Below are 12,107 nucleotides of genomic sequence, written 5' to 3' on the forward strand. Positions count from 1 at the left end.
CTTGTTGTCTTGTTATGGTTCATACACCACCTATTGTACCAATACTTGTACTCACCACGTGGCCTGAGTCTTACCTTCTTTATTAGACTTGTAAATACCAACCTAACCTCAATTCAATTCATTGACTATGATACGTCACATTTTCTTCCTCTGCACCTTGCCCTACAAGGATTAACCATTCACTCATTCTCACCCTTCCTTCCATGATTGTTTCCACCTCGGGGGTCTGTGTACACCCCTATTCTCATACACCTTTCCTTTTACCAAAGATGATATCTTCTTCTAAAAGGACCTTTAACACCCTCCAAACGGATCTCTATAAATAATCCAAACATACCATAAAACGACAAAATAACACTACCAGAAATCAGAATACTTTATAACTCACTTTTATTATTATTATTTATTGAAAGTTGTTATAAATCATACTAAATCACTTCTTATTTAATGTAGTAAGTTATATTTATGATTTTATAGTTTTAATCATTTTTAATTAATAAAAGTGAATATGTATAAAAGAAGAAATTATTGTATTGTGTGAGACCAAAAGAACATGAAGTCCCAGCTAATTTCAATGAGATATACATATGTTATTAACTATTTTCTAAACTAAAAATAAATATGATCATGAAATACGTTGATCAATTTATATGAAATTATTTTAATTTAATAAATGATTCTGGGTTCAAAACTTTAAACGTTATTACATTAAATTCTCAAAAAGAGAATTTTGTCATATAATAGTAATTGTTAAAAAGAAAGTGTTCCTCATAATATTAAACTTGGTTTGGTTGTTCCCATGTCTGCTGGCCTCCGCATGGGTGTTTTCACTTCAGAAAACTCTGTCTCCTCTCTGAACGGTGAGGACAATTGAGTTACTCTTTGGTCGATGCAAATTTCAGCCTTTTCTTGTTAAAAACCACAAGTGATCCACCGAAAGTTTCGTGTAAGTGAGTTTTGTTTTAATAATAAAATTTGCTTCTTAGATTGGATATTAGCGCCTCTGTTTTAGCCATTATGAATGGTCTTTGAGTTTGGTTCTGCTCACGTGGCTTCATTAATTTTTGTCACCCTTCTTTCTTGGGGTGTGTGTGTCCTAATTCTGTTAACAAGTGGCTCAAATTTTCAATAATTTCTGAGTTCATTGGCGCAACCTTGGTAGCTCAGACTCAAATCTTCAAATGGATATGTCATACTCATAAGAGTTATGCATATAACCACTTTCTTGGCCTTTATTTTTTCTTTTTGTTAACATTAGTGGGGCTAGTGATGTGATACAATATGCTACTTTTGTGCTGCTTCGATGAGATGTGAAATTCAATTTAACCTTAATGGATGGCTAGCTAGTCTTGTTTTTGGAGAATGTTCAGTTCAGAATCTTAGAATTATTATAACATAAATGGTTGTTTAGCACATGACTTTCTGATAGAAGGCTCGTTCTTTTTTCCTTAGAGATATAGAGATGGTGAAAAAAGGAAACATTGTGCAGTATAGGGAAAGGTTGGACAACACCCTTGCCTTACCAGATCTGACTAATGAACAGACACTCAAAACGCTTGTCAAAAGTCAACTCCAACGTTCTTCAGAAGTGGAAATTGAGGGTAATAGCACTCCCTTATTTGCTTTGAGCTCTTTGGCACAAAAAAGGGTACTAGCTGACAGGTGTTGTTATTTTAGGTAGTTATGTTTATCTTTTTTTATATTATTTCTATATTTGGTTTTGCAGGATGTAATGAGAAAGAAGTAGAAACCAAGACTACAGAGCTATGCAACTTTCTTGATATGTTGAGAAGTGCTTCTGGAGACAATGGTGGAGGATCTAGTAGTACATCACACACTGATTGGAAAGTAAGCTATATTATGTTTTGTTTTCTTGATATTTCAATTGCTTATTTAGATCATCATCCGTTGACTTAGATCTTGAACATTCCTGTCTTGGTCTTATTTACCAGACAAAACTTTGATACAGTTTCACATTATTTTGTGGCGTTGTTCTACATTAGAATTAAAGTTTTACCTAGATAATCTAAATTCAGTATATTGACATTTAATGAAATTTTTATTAAGCGGATTACCAAAGTAAAACTCCAATTTTGATTGAAAAACAGAACCAAAAACACCTATAGAATTACACCTATGTTTTGTCCTTATTTACCTAACTGGTGAGTTCTTTTAATAGAAATCAGAAATTGACATTGGCTGATCAACTTCTTGCTTCAGTGATTTACCTATTGATAATTCAATGTACTGATGCATTCTTGTGTAATATTTGTGTGTGCTGGGTGCTGCTTATGCTTTGGACAGTAGATATACGCGAGTTGTTCCATCAACTTGTAAGTTTTGACAATTTTACTTCTTTCAACAGTTAAAACAGGATAATGAAGAGTTTCGTGTTATGTATCGTGAAGGACCAGAGGGAACTCCCATTCATACATTGCTAGTTGAAGGCTATGTAGATGGACCTCTAGATCTTTGTGAGTCATGTTATAATGAGCCAAAAAAATTTAGCATCGCCCTTTTGATTAGTTTAATAACAAAGGTCATGTTATGATTTTAACATGTGAATTTGTTTTTGGTACTGACATGTGAAATGTTAACCTTCGTTACACTTACAGCTTTATGCCTATCGTGGGAGACCCCTCTCTACAAGAAATGGTAAGAATCATATTGCAATATGTGGTTTTAATTTTCTATTTAAGGTTAGAATTGAAGTTATACCAATGAATTCAATTAGAGTTACAAGCCCATCCTATTTGCATCCTTTTGACATTATTTTTGTATAGCATAAAAATTATTTGAATCTATGTTAGGGGATCACTATAAAAATCTCAGTGATACTTCTAGCTGATATCCTTTTCACAATTTTCATTGTTTCAGGTGGCCTCAGTTTACTATTCCCAGTTTCAAAATTTTAGTATCTGATCGTTTGCAGAGGGTCCAAATTGGGGAACAAATATCACTAGTTAGGTTTGTCTTTACCTGCATCAGTTAAAAAAGATTTACTTTTTAGTGTCACTGACCATGCTAAAAGCCTTTACTTTTGAATACTTATATTGCTCATTGTGGAAGAAAGGATGAAGGTTCCATGGCCGCTGGCTACAAGGGAGGCTATAGTGCATTATTATCTGTTTGAGTACTATCAAGATGACTTAGTAGTTATTCTTTTGAATACGGTAGTACCCTAGACCCTTCTTTATTTTTTCTCAAGAAAGTTAATTACTATAAACTAGATCTAAGCTCCAAGAAATGTGTGTTTAATTTGGTTTTAGGTTCATGAGTCAAAAATTGATGATTTAAACAAGGATGCAATTCCTGAAGCAAAGGATGTCGTGAGAATTGATTTGGTGGGAGGCTATGCTATGCAAAAGGTGACATCAGAAAGAAGTTATTTTCGGTGAGTTTTAAGTAAGTACTAAAAAATTAGAAGTAACTTGGAGTGTGGAGATCAAAGGGGAAAACCAAAGATGAGTACAAGTATTGAGTAATCTACAATGAAAGTTGGTATGGTACCAAAGAAATCTAGAGTTTTGGTATAATTGTTTTTTATGCCAATATATAGTTGACCGAGCTTGCACACAGTAAGGAGAGGAGGAGAGAGTTTGTCGTACTGAATTCCTTAAATTTTCAGAATTATTATAGAATTTCTCGAGGTGAATATGATATTTTAAAAAAATTCGATTATGAGTACAAAATATATATTAAATAAAATAAAATACAATTACATTAATATATATTTCTTATATTTCATGTATTTATTTTACTTTAATTCCTTTTTTCTTAATATAATTGATATTTATATTAATTTATCATTATTGTAATATTATTAGACTAATTGAACTGGCTTTAATTTATATACTAATGGTTTTGCTTAACTTCCAAAATGTGGTGAAAAAATGAAAAAGGATTTTGGTCAGCAATCGTTATTCCAACACTTTTTTTTTGTCAAATTTTGTAGGATAATAGCAAATTTGGATTTAAAGCTAGATTTTGTACCTCCAACCCTCCTAAATTTCATTTCAAGGCAGCTCATCGGCAGTGGTTTCAGGCTTTATCAGAAGGTTGTAGATTCTTTTCAGATTGTTTTTGTTATTAAGCATCATTGCATCAACCAATATTGACTTTGTTTCTACTTTCTGGCATCCAACTAATAAGATCAACAAATTCTTCTAAAAACAAAATGAACAAGTTATAAGTAAATGTAAGGCAGCATTATGTTTTAAATTCTAAAGATCGATTCTTTATTGTTATTGTTGTTAATATTATTTGATAAAAGAGTTGTTTTTATCACTCGGAAATCAGGATTAGAGGGAAAAGGAAAAAAGGGATAACATTCGTACTCATTAATACGGATTCTTTAATTGCTACATGTATTTAACTCGGGTCTTGCTAATGATTGTCTGAAAGACTCTTGTAAGGAGTATTTGACAATTGACACACAACTAAATACTTCTTATTACATAAAAATGAAGTACTAAATAATGTTTATGCTTTTAATAATAAACACTTTCCTTTTCATTCAATACTTTCTATTTCTGTTTCTTTAACTGGTGCTCCAAGGGAACTGTTAACATTCTCCTTAACTTATCTAGGAGAATTTGCCCTGGCTCATGAACTTATAGTCACTTTATTTGCAATGGCTAGTTAGAAGATAGGTTGCAGCTTATTTACCATTTTCTGCTTGCTCATGTATACTGCATTCAGTGCATTGTTATATTATTATTTTTCATCACCTTTTGACATTAACCAATTTCTCATACTGTTAAAGGCTGTGACTTCTATGATGGGCAATGATAAAGATAAAGACTTCAGCAAGGCCTTGGAGGACTCATTGTATGTTAGAATTCGCGAAGCTCTATTAAGCACTAGGAAATCAAAGGCTATGGATGGTGAAGAGCTTAAGCAAGATGCAAGCATTGTTCCTACAGAAGAACTTGTTCAAAGTGAGGACGGGGCAAAAGATGTATCCTGTGATGATAGCAGCAACCAATGCGCAAATAATTACAATGGAGAGACTTTAGATGCAGGTAGTGAAGAGATTGTACAAATTGATGAGGATGTCAATAAGGTACTTGGCGTTCCAATTGAGGAAGGTGATTCATTGAGTGTACTGATGGAAAAGGAAAATGGTGAGATTGTAGATGCAGATAACGAAGAGATTGTAGAAACAGTTAGTGAAGAGATTGTTGAGACTGAGAAAGATGTCAACAAAGTGCATGGCATTCCAGTTGAGGAAGATGATACAAAGAGTGTACTGAAGGACAGAATGAATGTATATATACGCTCAGACGTGAGAAATGCTATAGAAACAATAGAGAGGGTTATTTCAGTAGTTAGAAAATGTGGATTTCATCCCCTCGGGTCCACTTTAAACTCTGCTGGTGAAGAGTTCCACTGCATGGAAAAAGGTGGCACAGTTGATTCAGATTCTGCAAAAGTTATTGAAGTATGTTTGAAAAATGAGGATAGTGCCAAAGTATCAAGCAGCAATGTAGTGGAGGAAAATTTAGAAGAACCTGGGACGATACAAAGCTTCAGGTGATTTATTTTATTTACTCTAACTCTTGTTATTTAAAGGAACAAAGATTTTTGAATAATATTTTGGGAACATCTAATGCAATATAAGCCAACTAGTTCATAGTGTAGTTTTATTATGAATATGTATTTAACTGATGCTCTTGTTCTTTTTGGTACCTTCAGGCACACAGGAACAAATCCTAACTTAAAGGAAGTAAACTATAAGAAAATAGTACCGGCTTCACCAGAGCAGAATCTTTCAATACCAATTGAAACAAGCCAGGCTGATTCATATTCTTTGAAAAATGGGACAATTCTGGACCAAACAATATGTGATAACAAGCAATTAAACAGTGACGCAGTCCAAGATATGACTTCATATGACCTGAAAAAGTCAACCAGGGAGATGAAGTATCGATACTGTTGTTTTATGCATTAGCTAAAAAGAGAAAAGTTTGAAAGCCAATAACAAGAAAATAGGGTACTTAGAGGCATGAGGTCCACTTGCCAACATGTTTGGTGAATATTTTGTATTTATCCGAAGATCACTTGTATAATGGTCATATATGTTGGACTAGTTTTGTCCCGTCTTGTTCTATCAGAAATATAATATATGTAATGTCAAATTACTGTTATTATTGCTGCTCAGTCTTTCTCTAGAATTAAGTCTATTTAGAAATGTATGATTGATTAATTAGGTATTAGATATGCGTAGTCTATGAATGTTATAATTAAGTTAGTTTTATTTTGTTCCTAGCATACTTGGTGTGACTTTTATCCTCCATTCACTAATTCGATGATCCCTATTCACTGATTAAAAATAATTTATATCGTGTTATGATATTTTTTAATCATTAATAATTTTTTTATAAAAATATTATAATTTAGATTAGAATTAAAGCTATGTTAAATTGATTCGCAGGTCCATATTTTTACAAAATTCAGTTTGAGTTCCTAATTTATTTTTTGTCAATTGGTCCTCCTATTTAATTATCTATATGAAAATTAATCTTCAATTCAGTTAATATTTTTTTAAAAGTCCCTAAATTGTTTGGCTCGAAAGTTAAAAATGTACCGAAAACTCTCAAAGTTGCCTCATTTGTTCTTACAAGTTACAACATACTCTCCTGTCTTCAAAGTATGTGATTAATTTTTCATAACGATAATTAGACGAAAATATTCAATTGAAAATAAAAAAAATTCAGGATCTAATTAAAACAAAAAAATAGTTGAAGGATCTAATGGAAATTTTGGTAAGAGTAAGGGAACACACAATATAATTAAAACTTAAAGACATAAAAAAAAATAGATTAAAAGAGTTAAAATCTCGTGTTGAAGCTCCTGAAAATGCCATTATTGAAAAAATGACAACTAAATGTTGGGCTTGGCCCACTGTACTTTGTCTTTGAAGCAGGAGCTCCCTTGAGGCTGTTACTTCCTGCAACCGCTTAGTATATTAAAATAAAAGTAAACCCCCAAAATACCCTTGACATTTTACGCATCTCCCCTATCGGCTTTCACGCGCTTTGTTGGTTGTTGTTGTTATGTGGTTGATAAGATGGGTAAAATGAAGCCCAAAAGAAATAAAATTAAATGTTTTAAAATTTTTATTAGTTGGAGTTAAATATGCATTTTATACTTTTTATTTTAAATAATGAGATATTGATACATGAATAACATTCATGAATTAGGATCAATTTGGATTATATGGCAGTGCTGATGTAAATTTGTTCAGTTTTGAAATCCTTTAGTTTTGGCCAACGTGAGTGCTCCCTTTGAGATGTCACTTGATTTTTAATTATCTAGATTTTACAAGGCAGAAAAGAAATTTAGGAGGACCATAACTTTAAAAATTACCGCGAATGTCAAGATTAATGCTAAGAAAATCAAATTGGTTTTTTTTTTAATAAGCATGGTGATGAAGGCAAAGTCTGTAAGATTAATTACTTACTATTTTTAATATGAAAAAGTTTTTACAAATTAGTTTATATATAAAATTTTGAATATTGAATTTACTTAAACAACATTTTAAAAAATTCAATCAAAATTAAACTCATTTGAATATTGAAAGCTCAGATCACAAAATGGTGGAACAAAATTCAAATTCTCTCGGTGAGGTACTCACATAATTAGTATTTGACATTGTCTCAAATATAATTGTCTATAAAAGAGGATACTTATGAGAAATAAAAAAACTTATTTGAATATTTAAAATTACCAATGAAATTATATTCTATTAACTAAAATAATTTAATATTATTCAAAACTAAAAGTTCAACAACGATAGTAAAATATTTTTATTGATTAATCATTTTAAAAATTATTTTTTAATTTATGTTTTACTACTTGCATAGAAAAATAATATTCGAATGAGTAAATGATATTAATGTCTTTTGATTTTTTTTTAATTGCACACGATATTCTTCATTTTTCTGTCACTATATGAACCTTCGCAATCGTTTGAAAACATTATGAAATCTTTTATACTTTACAATAATTCCTTAATTTGTTTGAATTTTTTTGCATCATATAGTTTCTATAAATAAGATGTTGTCAACGTTAAAAAACAATGATATATACTGTGTTCAATGCCTTTTTTTTTATTAGGATGATGTGAATGTCTTCTACTATTAAATACTATTACTGTATATAAAATAAGATTGGTTGTTATAAAAATTAATAAATTAATTATTAATATTTTACGGGGAAAAAAACTTGTACGGTATATAAATTCATCTAAGGCGTGAACGCAAAACGCACCGTTTGAACCCGAAGTCTTGTTGTGCAAGTACAAGTCGCGAACACAAAAGCAAGCAGCTATAAGGAAGGAAAGGAAAAGGAGACTTGGTGCGAAAGTTGAAAGCACGAAAATGGGGTGGGTTTGGAAGGATGACAACAGCGACGATGTTCGACGCGATAACTCTTCGGAACGATGCGCCACCACCAAGGTCGTCAAATCTCAGTGCAGAACAGAGGAGGTTGAAACTGGAAAGTTCGTCAGAAAGTGCGAGAAAACCGAAGAGATTCTCAGGAATTGCATCGGAAAGTAATATTTCTTTTTTCCTCTTCTTTATCACTTATTAAAATCGTTTTAATTTTTTGGCAATACTTTCAAATGTGATTCCCAAGAAAATACGATTCATTGATTAGGTATTAGGAAGAGGTTTGCTATGAATTCTAGCCTACGGTGTGTGTGTGTGTGTGTGTGTGTGTGTGTTTTCCTTGATCACAAACTAATTTGATGAATTTTTTGAATCAAAATCTGGATATAATTGGTAACGGATGCACTGACATCTTTGCTCCGTTTAAGAATTAGGGTAAAGTATGTTATATCTTTGCTCTGTTTAAGAATTAGGGTAAATTATGTTCTATCTTTGCTCCTGTTCTTCTATTGATGCAGAACAGAAGCAAAACTGTATAACTAAGATTGCCATTAAACTCAAATCAATATATTACTAATAAATAATAAAAATTACTTCCTTTGGCCTGCATCACACCTATTCTATTTCTCTCCATCTTACTTTGATTTCATATATCTGCGTTCATGCAAAGCCAGGTGAAAAATAGCTTGTTATTTAATATGACTACGGTAAATGATTTGAAAGTAAGAGTAAGGCATACTATGTAATGGCCGGATTAGTTTTTTAAATCTAGTTTGTTTAGTCTTTTTAAGATATAACTTGAATGATTAATTTTTTTATCATGGTAGACAAACCAGATAATTGGCTTCGTAATATTATAGAATTCTGAATAATTTCTTGTTAGGTTGTTGGATGTCAAATTATTTTCTTATGATGACTCAGAGATAGAGAACTATAACCTTATTAGTAGTGGAAGATGCAATTGATTTTAATTGTACGCTGTTTCAATTGAAAAGCAAACTGATATAATGTTCTGTATGGAAACGTGGAGGGAAAGAGAATGATTCTGGTCACACTTACACACACACAGAGGATTCTTCCAATTGAGCTTGTCATCAGTGAGTTGGTCCATACTGCACAGTTGATATTTGATGGCCAAGCAACCCTAGTTATAAGAACCTTTGTACCCTAGTATTGCCTTGTTTGGATAAACTTTTTCATAAATACTCATAGGAGATGAAAATAAGAAGGTAAAATGAATTGAATTTCTCTCATAAGTTTAAATCAACTTAATCAATTAATTTTATAGAAGTTTTCTCATCCAACTTCTCCAAAAGCTGAGGAGCATGAGTTGATTTTAACTTATGCCTTATGGATGAAGCTCTAGTCATTTTACATTTTAAGTGCTCATGGAGAAGGTTATTCAAAAAGGGTCTAATTTGGTTCCATTCAAATTTATGATAAGGACCCATCTCTATTTGTATGTAGGTGCACTTGTATGTTTATGTGCATCAGTGGAATGTGGATGTGCTTTTATTGATTTCAGTTTTCAGGCTTTAGGTACTGCAGAGCCTTTTAGAGGTGCTCCTTTGGAGTATTTTCATATGGATTTTTAAAAGATTCTGTTCTTTATAGGTTGATTTTAATGTTTGGGCATTAAGATTATTTGAGAATATGGCTGGACTATCCAGTTACCCTCTCTTTTTAAATGTGACTGAAATATTCATCTCATTTTTACCTACGACGCTTTCCAGGCCCGCCGAAGTGTTGCAATCAAACAAAGAGTATACTGAAGAGGATATCACAGATGAAGTACTTAAAGGAAGGTCTGTTCCATTTAGCTCATCTGACGGTGCCAGTGGTGTGTTTGACTTTCCTGGGCTACAAAATGATATTGAAGTCATGGAACGTAACCTGTTAAGTGGTCTCAGTCATTTCTTCGACGCAGCGAATGGGTTTTTTGATGTTTTTTCCAAGTCTCCAAGCATCTTTGATGCAGAGTCATCCTCACCCTCTGTGAGGAGAGGGATACCTATTGAAGAATATCGTCGGCCAGAAGCTTATCCTAAATCCAAGGAGAAGGAATCAGGAGATACTGATTTTGTTGCAATGGCTAAAGATGTTTAAACCTTAAATATGCCCTGGGTATAAAATAAGTTTTCTTAGTTTTGTATTAGATTGTGGACATCTGGACCACAATCAAGTCCTCTAGTAACATGTTTCTCTGTATTAAGTATTAACATGTTTCTTTTTACTTTTTATTTGAAGTTGTTTCTGATGTAGCGTGTGACCAAATTTTTGTTTTCCCCCTACACTCAGTTGTAGGCAATAAGAATGATTAAGCAATTCATTTTTAAGCCAAATTATCAGCGGGTGGATGGAAAGATATGTGCATTTACATTCATTTTTCAAATATCCCTAATATAGCGGATGATTGGATTAATTATTTCGGTTAAATTATCGATTAGTTGAGGCAGCAGAGAGTGAACTTTGTTTCCCTCTCGCGTTGACGAAAGTTTATTCAAAATGACTCCAGACAGCTATTGTATGATTGATCATTGATGGGTTTGGATGAAATTCTTGGATTGATTTGATCGTAAAGAAAATGAAAAGGATCAACTTATGACTTTTTAATTTGTTTGATTTTATTGTTTCATTCTACTTTTATTGTATATGTATTTTTAAAAATAAATTAAAATTAAGGTGTTATTTTATAAATAAAAACAAAATTAAAAGATAAAAGTATTTTTGCAATTAAATGCAATATATACTTAAAATGTTATAAGGTTAAGTTTGATTTTTTGGGTTAATGTGATATTGAAATATCTATCAGATTTATTATTATTAAAGAACTTGATTGATCATTAATATGATTTTTTTTTCTAATTATTTTTTTTATTGATGAGATTCTAATATGAGAATTTAAGTTTCATTCATATCTCAAGAGTTTTAAGTTGAATTTTATTCATACCAACACTTGATAAATCTTTTTCTTAAATAATGTAATACTATTATTAATTTAAGAAAAGTGATTATATTTGAAAATTATATTTAAAAGTGATTTTATTAACACAATCTAAATAATATTCATTATGTTAAAATCAATTTTTAAATTAAATATTTTAAAACAAATTAATTTATTCAAATCTATGTTTAATTAAAATTACTTTTATCTAAAATTAAATTAAATTTTGGGCTAATTGAAAGTTCAAAACTATTTGGGATTCTGTATCAAAAAGTGCTTTGAGTCTTTAACACTTTGACTCTTGCTGTGGAAGTGGATGCCATGTTGCACGATCCCTTTAACTCGTAGTAGTGGCTTTGCGTTTCATGCTTTGATCACATCATTGACGCCACTTTGCTGTCTTGAAGATGAAGACTAAAAGTCCTCAAACTCCAAGGACTAGGAGCATAACAAAATTCTGAATCGATTAACTTTGTTCGTTCCTCTGAAAAAACACGTTCAGAAAGTTCAGTCGCTAATGGAAGTTAGTGCGGCACCACTTATCTGTTTGACTTTTTTTCTCGTAAAATCCATGTTCATGTCCCCTTACCTTTTTTTTCTTTTTCTGTTAATTAAACTGTTAATTTTAAGGTTTTCATTTTGATTCGTTGATAATATAAAAACATTTCCATTTGATAACGTGTTGTTAGTTGTTAGATCATCAAAGAGTTATGGAAGTATTCATTGATGAATACAATGTTCATTATTTAATTTTTATTTGGATTTAT

General features: G+C 31.5%; 2 protein-coding genes across 3 annotated transcripts; both read left to right on the plus strand.

Moving 5' to 3' along the window:
- The first annotated feature begins 766 nt into the window (after positions 1-766).
- LOC114407282 lies at positions 767-6,218 on the plus strand. Of its 2 annotated transcripts, none has more exons than XM_028370328.1 (11): positions 767-946; positions 1,453-1,601; positions 1,727-1,848; positions 2,366-2,474; positions 2,616-2,655; positions 2,878-2,967; positions 3,074-3,173; positions 3,270-3,394; positions 3,956-4,058; positions 4,766-5,535; positions 5,698-6,218. In XM_028370328.1, exons 2-11 carry the CDS (start codon positions 1,463-1,465, stop codon positions 5,951-5,953), a joined length of 1,854 nt encoding a protein of 617 aa, XP_028226129.1. In that variant the 5' UTR covers positions 767-946; positions 1,453-1,462; the 3' UTR covers positions 5,954-6,218. The 2 variants fall into 2 exon arrangements, with proteins under 2 accessions (XP_028226129.1, XP_028226130.1); XM_028370329.1 differs by having other exon boundaries at positions 1,461-1,601.
- A 2,053-nt stretch (positions 6,219-8,271) lies between these two features.
- On the plus strand, positions 8,272-10,738 carry LOC114407283. The gene is made up of 2 exons (XM_028370330.1): positions 8,272-8,560; positions 10,130-10,738. Exons 1-2 carry the CDS (start codon positions 8,385-8,387, stop codon positions 10,500-10,502), a joined length of 549 nt encoding a protein of 182 aa, XP_028226131.1. The 5' UTR covers positions 8,272-8,384; the 3' UTR covers positions 10,503-10,738.
- The last annotated feature ends 1,369 nt before the right edge of the window (positions 10,739-12,107 follow it).

This window comes from Glycine soja, chromosome 3, assembly GCF_004193775.1.
Source record: "Glycine soja cultivar W05 chromosome 3, ASM419377v2, whole genome shotgun sequence".
NCBI lineage: Eukaryota > Viridiplantae > Streptophyta > Magnoliopsida > Fabales > Fabaceae > Glycine > Glycine soja.

What these genes read in the sequence shown, in the direction of transcription:
- LOC114407282 (XM_028370328.1), top strand. Translation starts at nt 1,463, where the DNA reads ATGGTGAAAAAAGGAAACATTGTGCAGTATAGGGAAAGGTTGGACAAC. An exon ending in AGATGGACCTCTAGATCTTT is followed by an intron (nt 2,475 to 2,615) that starts GTGAGTCATGTT and finishes TTACACTTACAG; the next exon opens with CTTTATGCCTATCGTGGGAG. An exon ending in GAACAAATATCACTAGTTAG is followed by an intron (nt 2,968 to 3,073) that starts GTTTGTCTTTAC and finishes TGTGGAAGAAAG; the next exon opens with GATGAAGGTTCCATGGCCGC.
- LOC114407283 (XM_028370330.1), top strand. Translation starts at nt 8,385, where the DNA reads ATGGGGTGGGTTTGGAAGGATGACAACAGCGACGATGTTCGACGCGAT. An exon ending in CTCAGGAATTGCATCGGAAA is followed by an intron (nt 8,561 to 10,129) that starts GTAATATTTCTT and finishes GACGCTTTCCAG; the next exon opens with GCCCGCCGAAGTGTTGCAAT.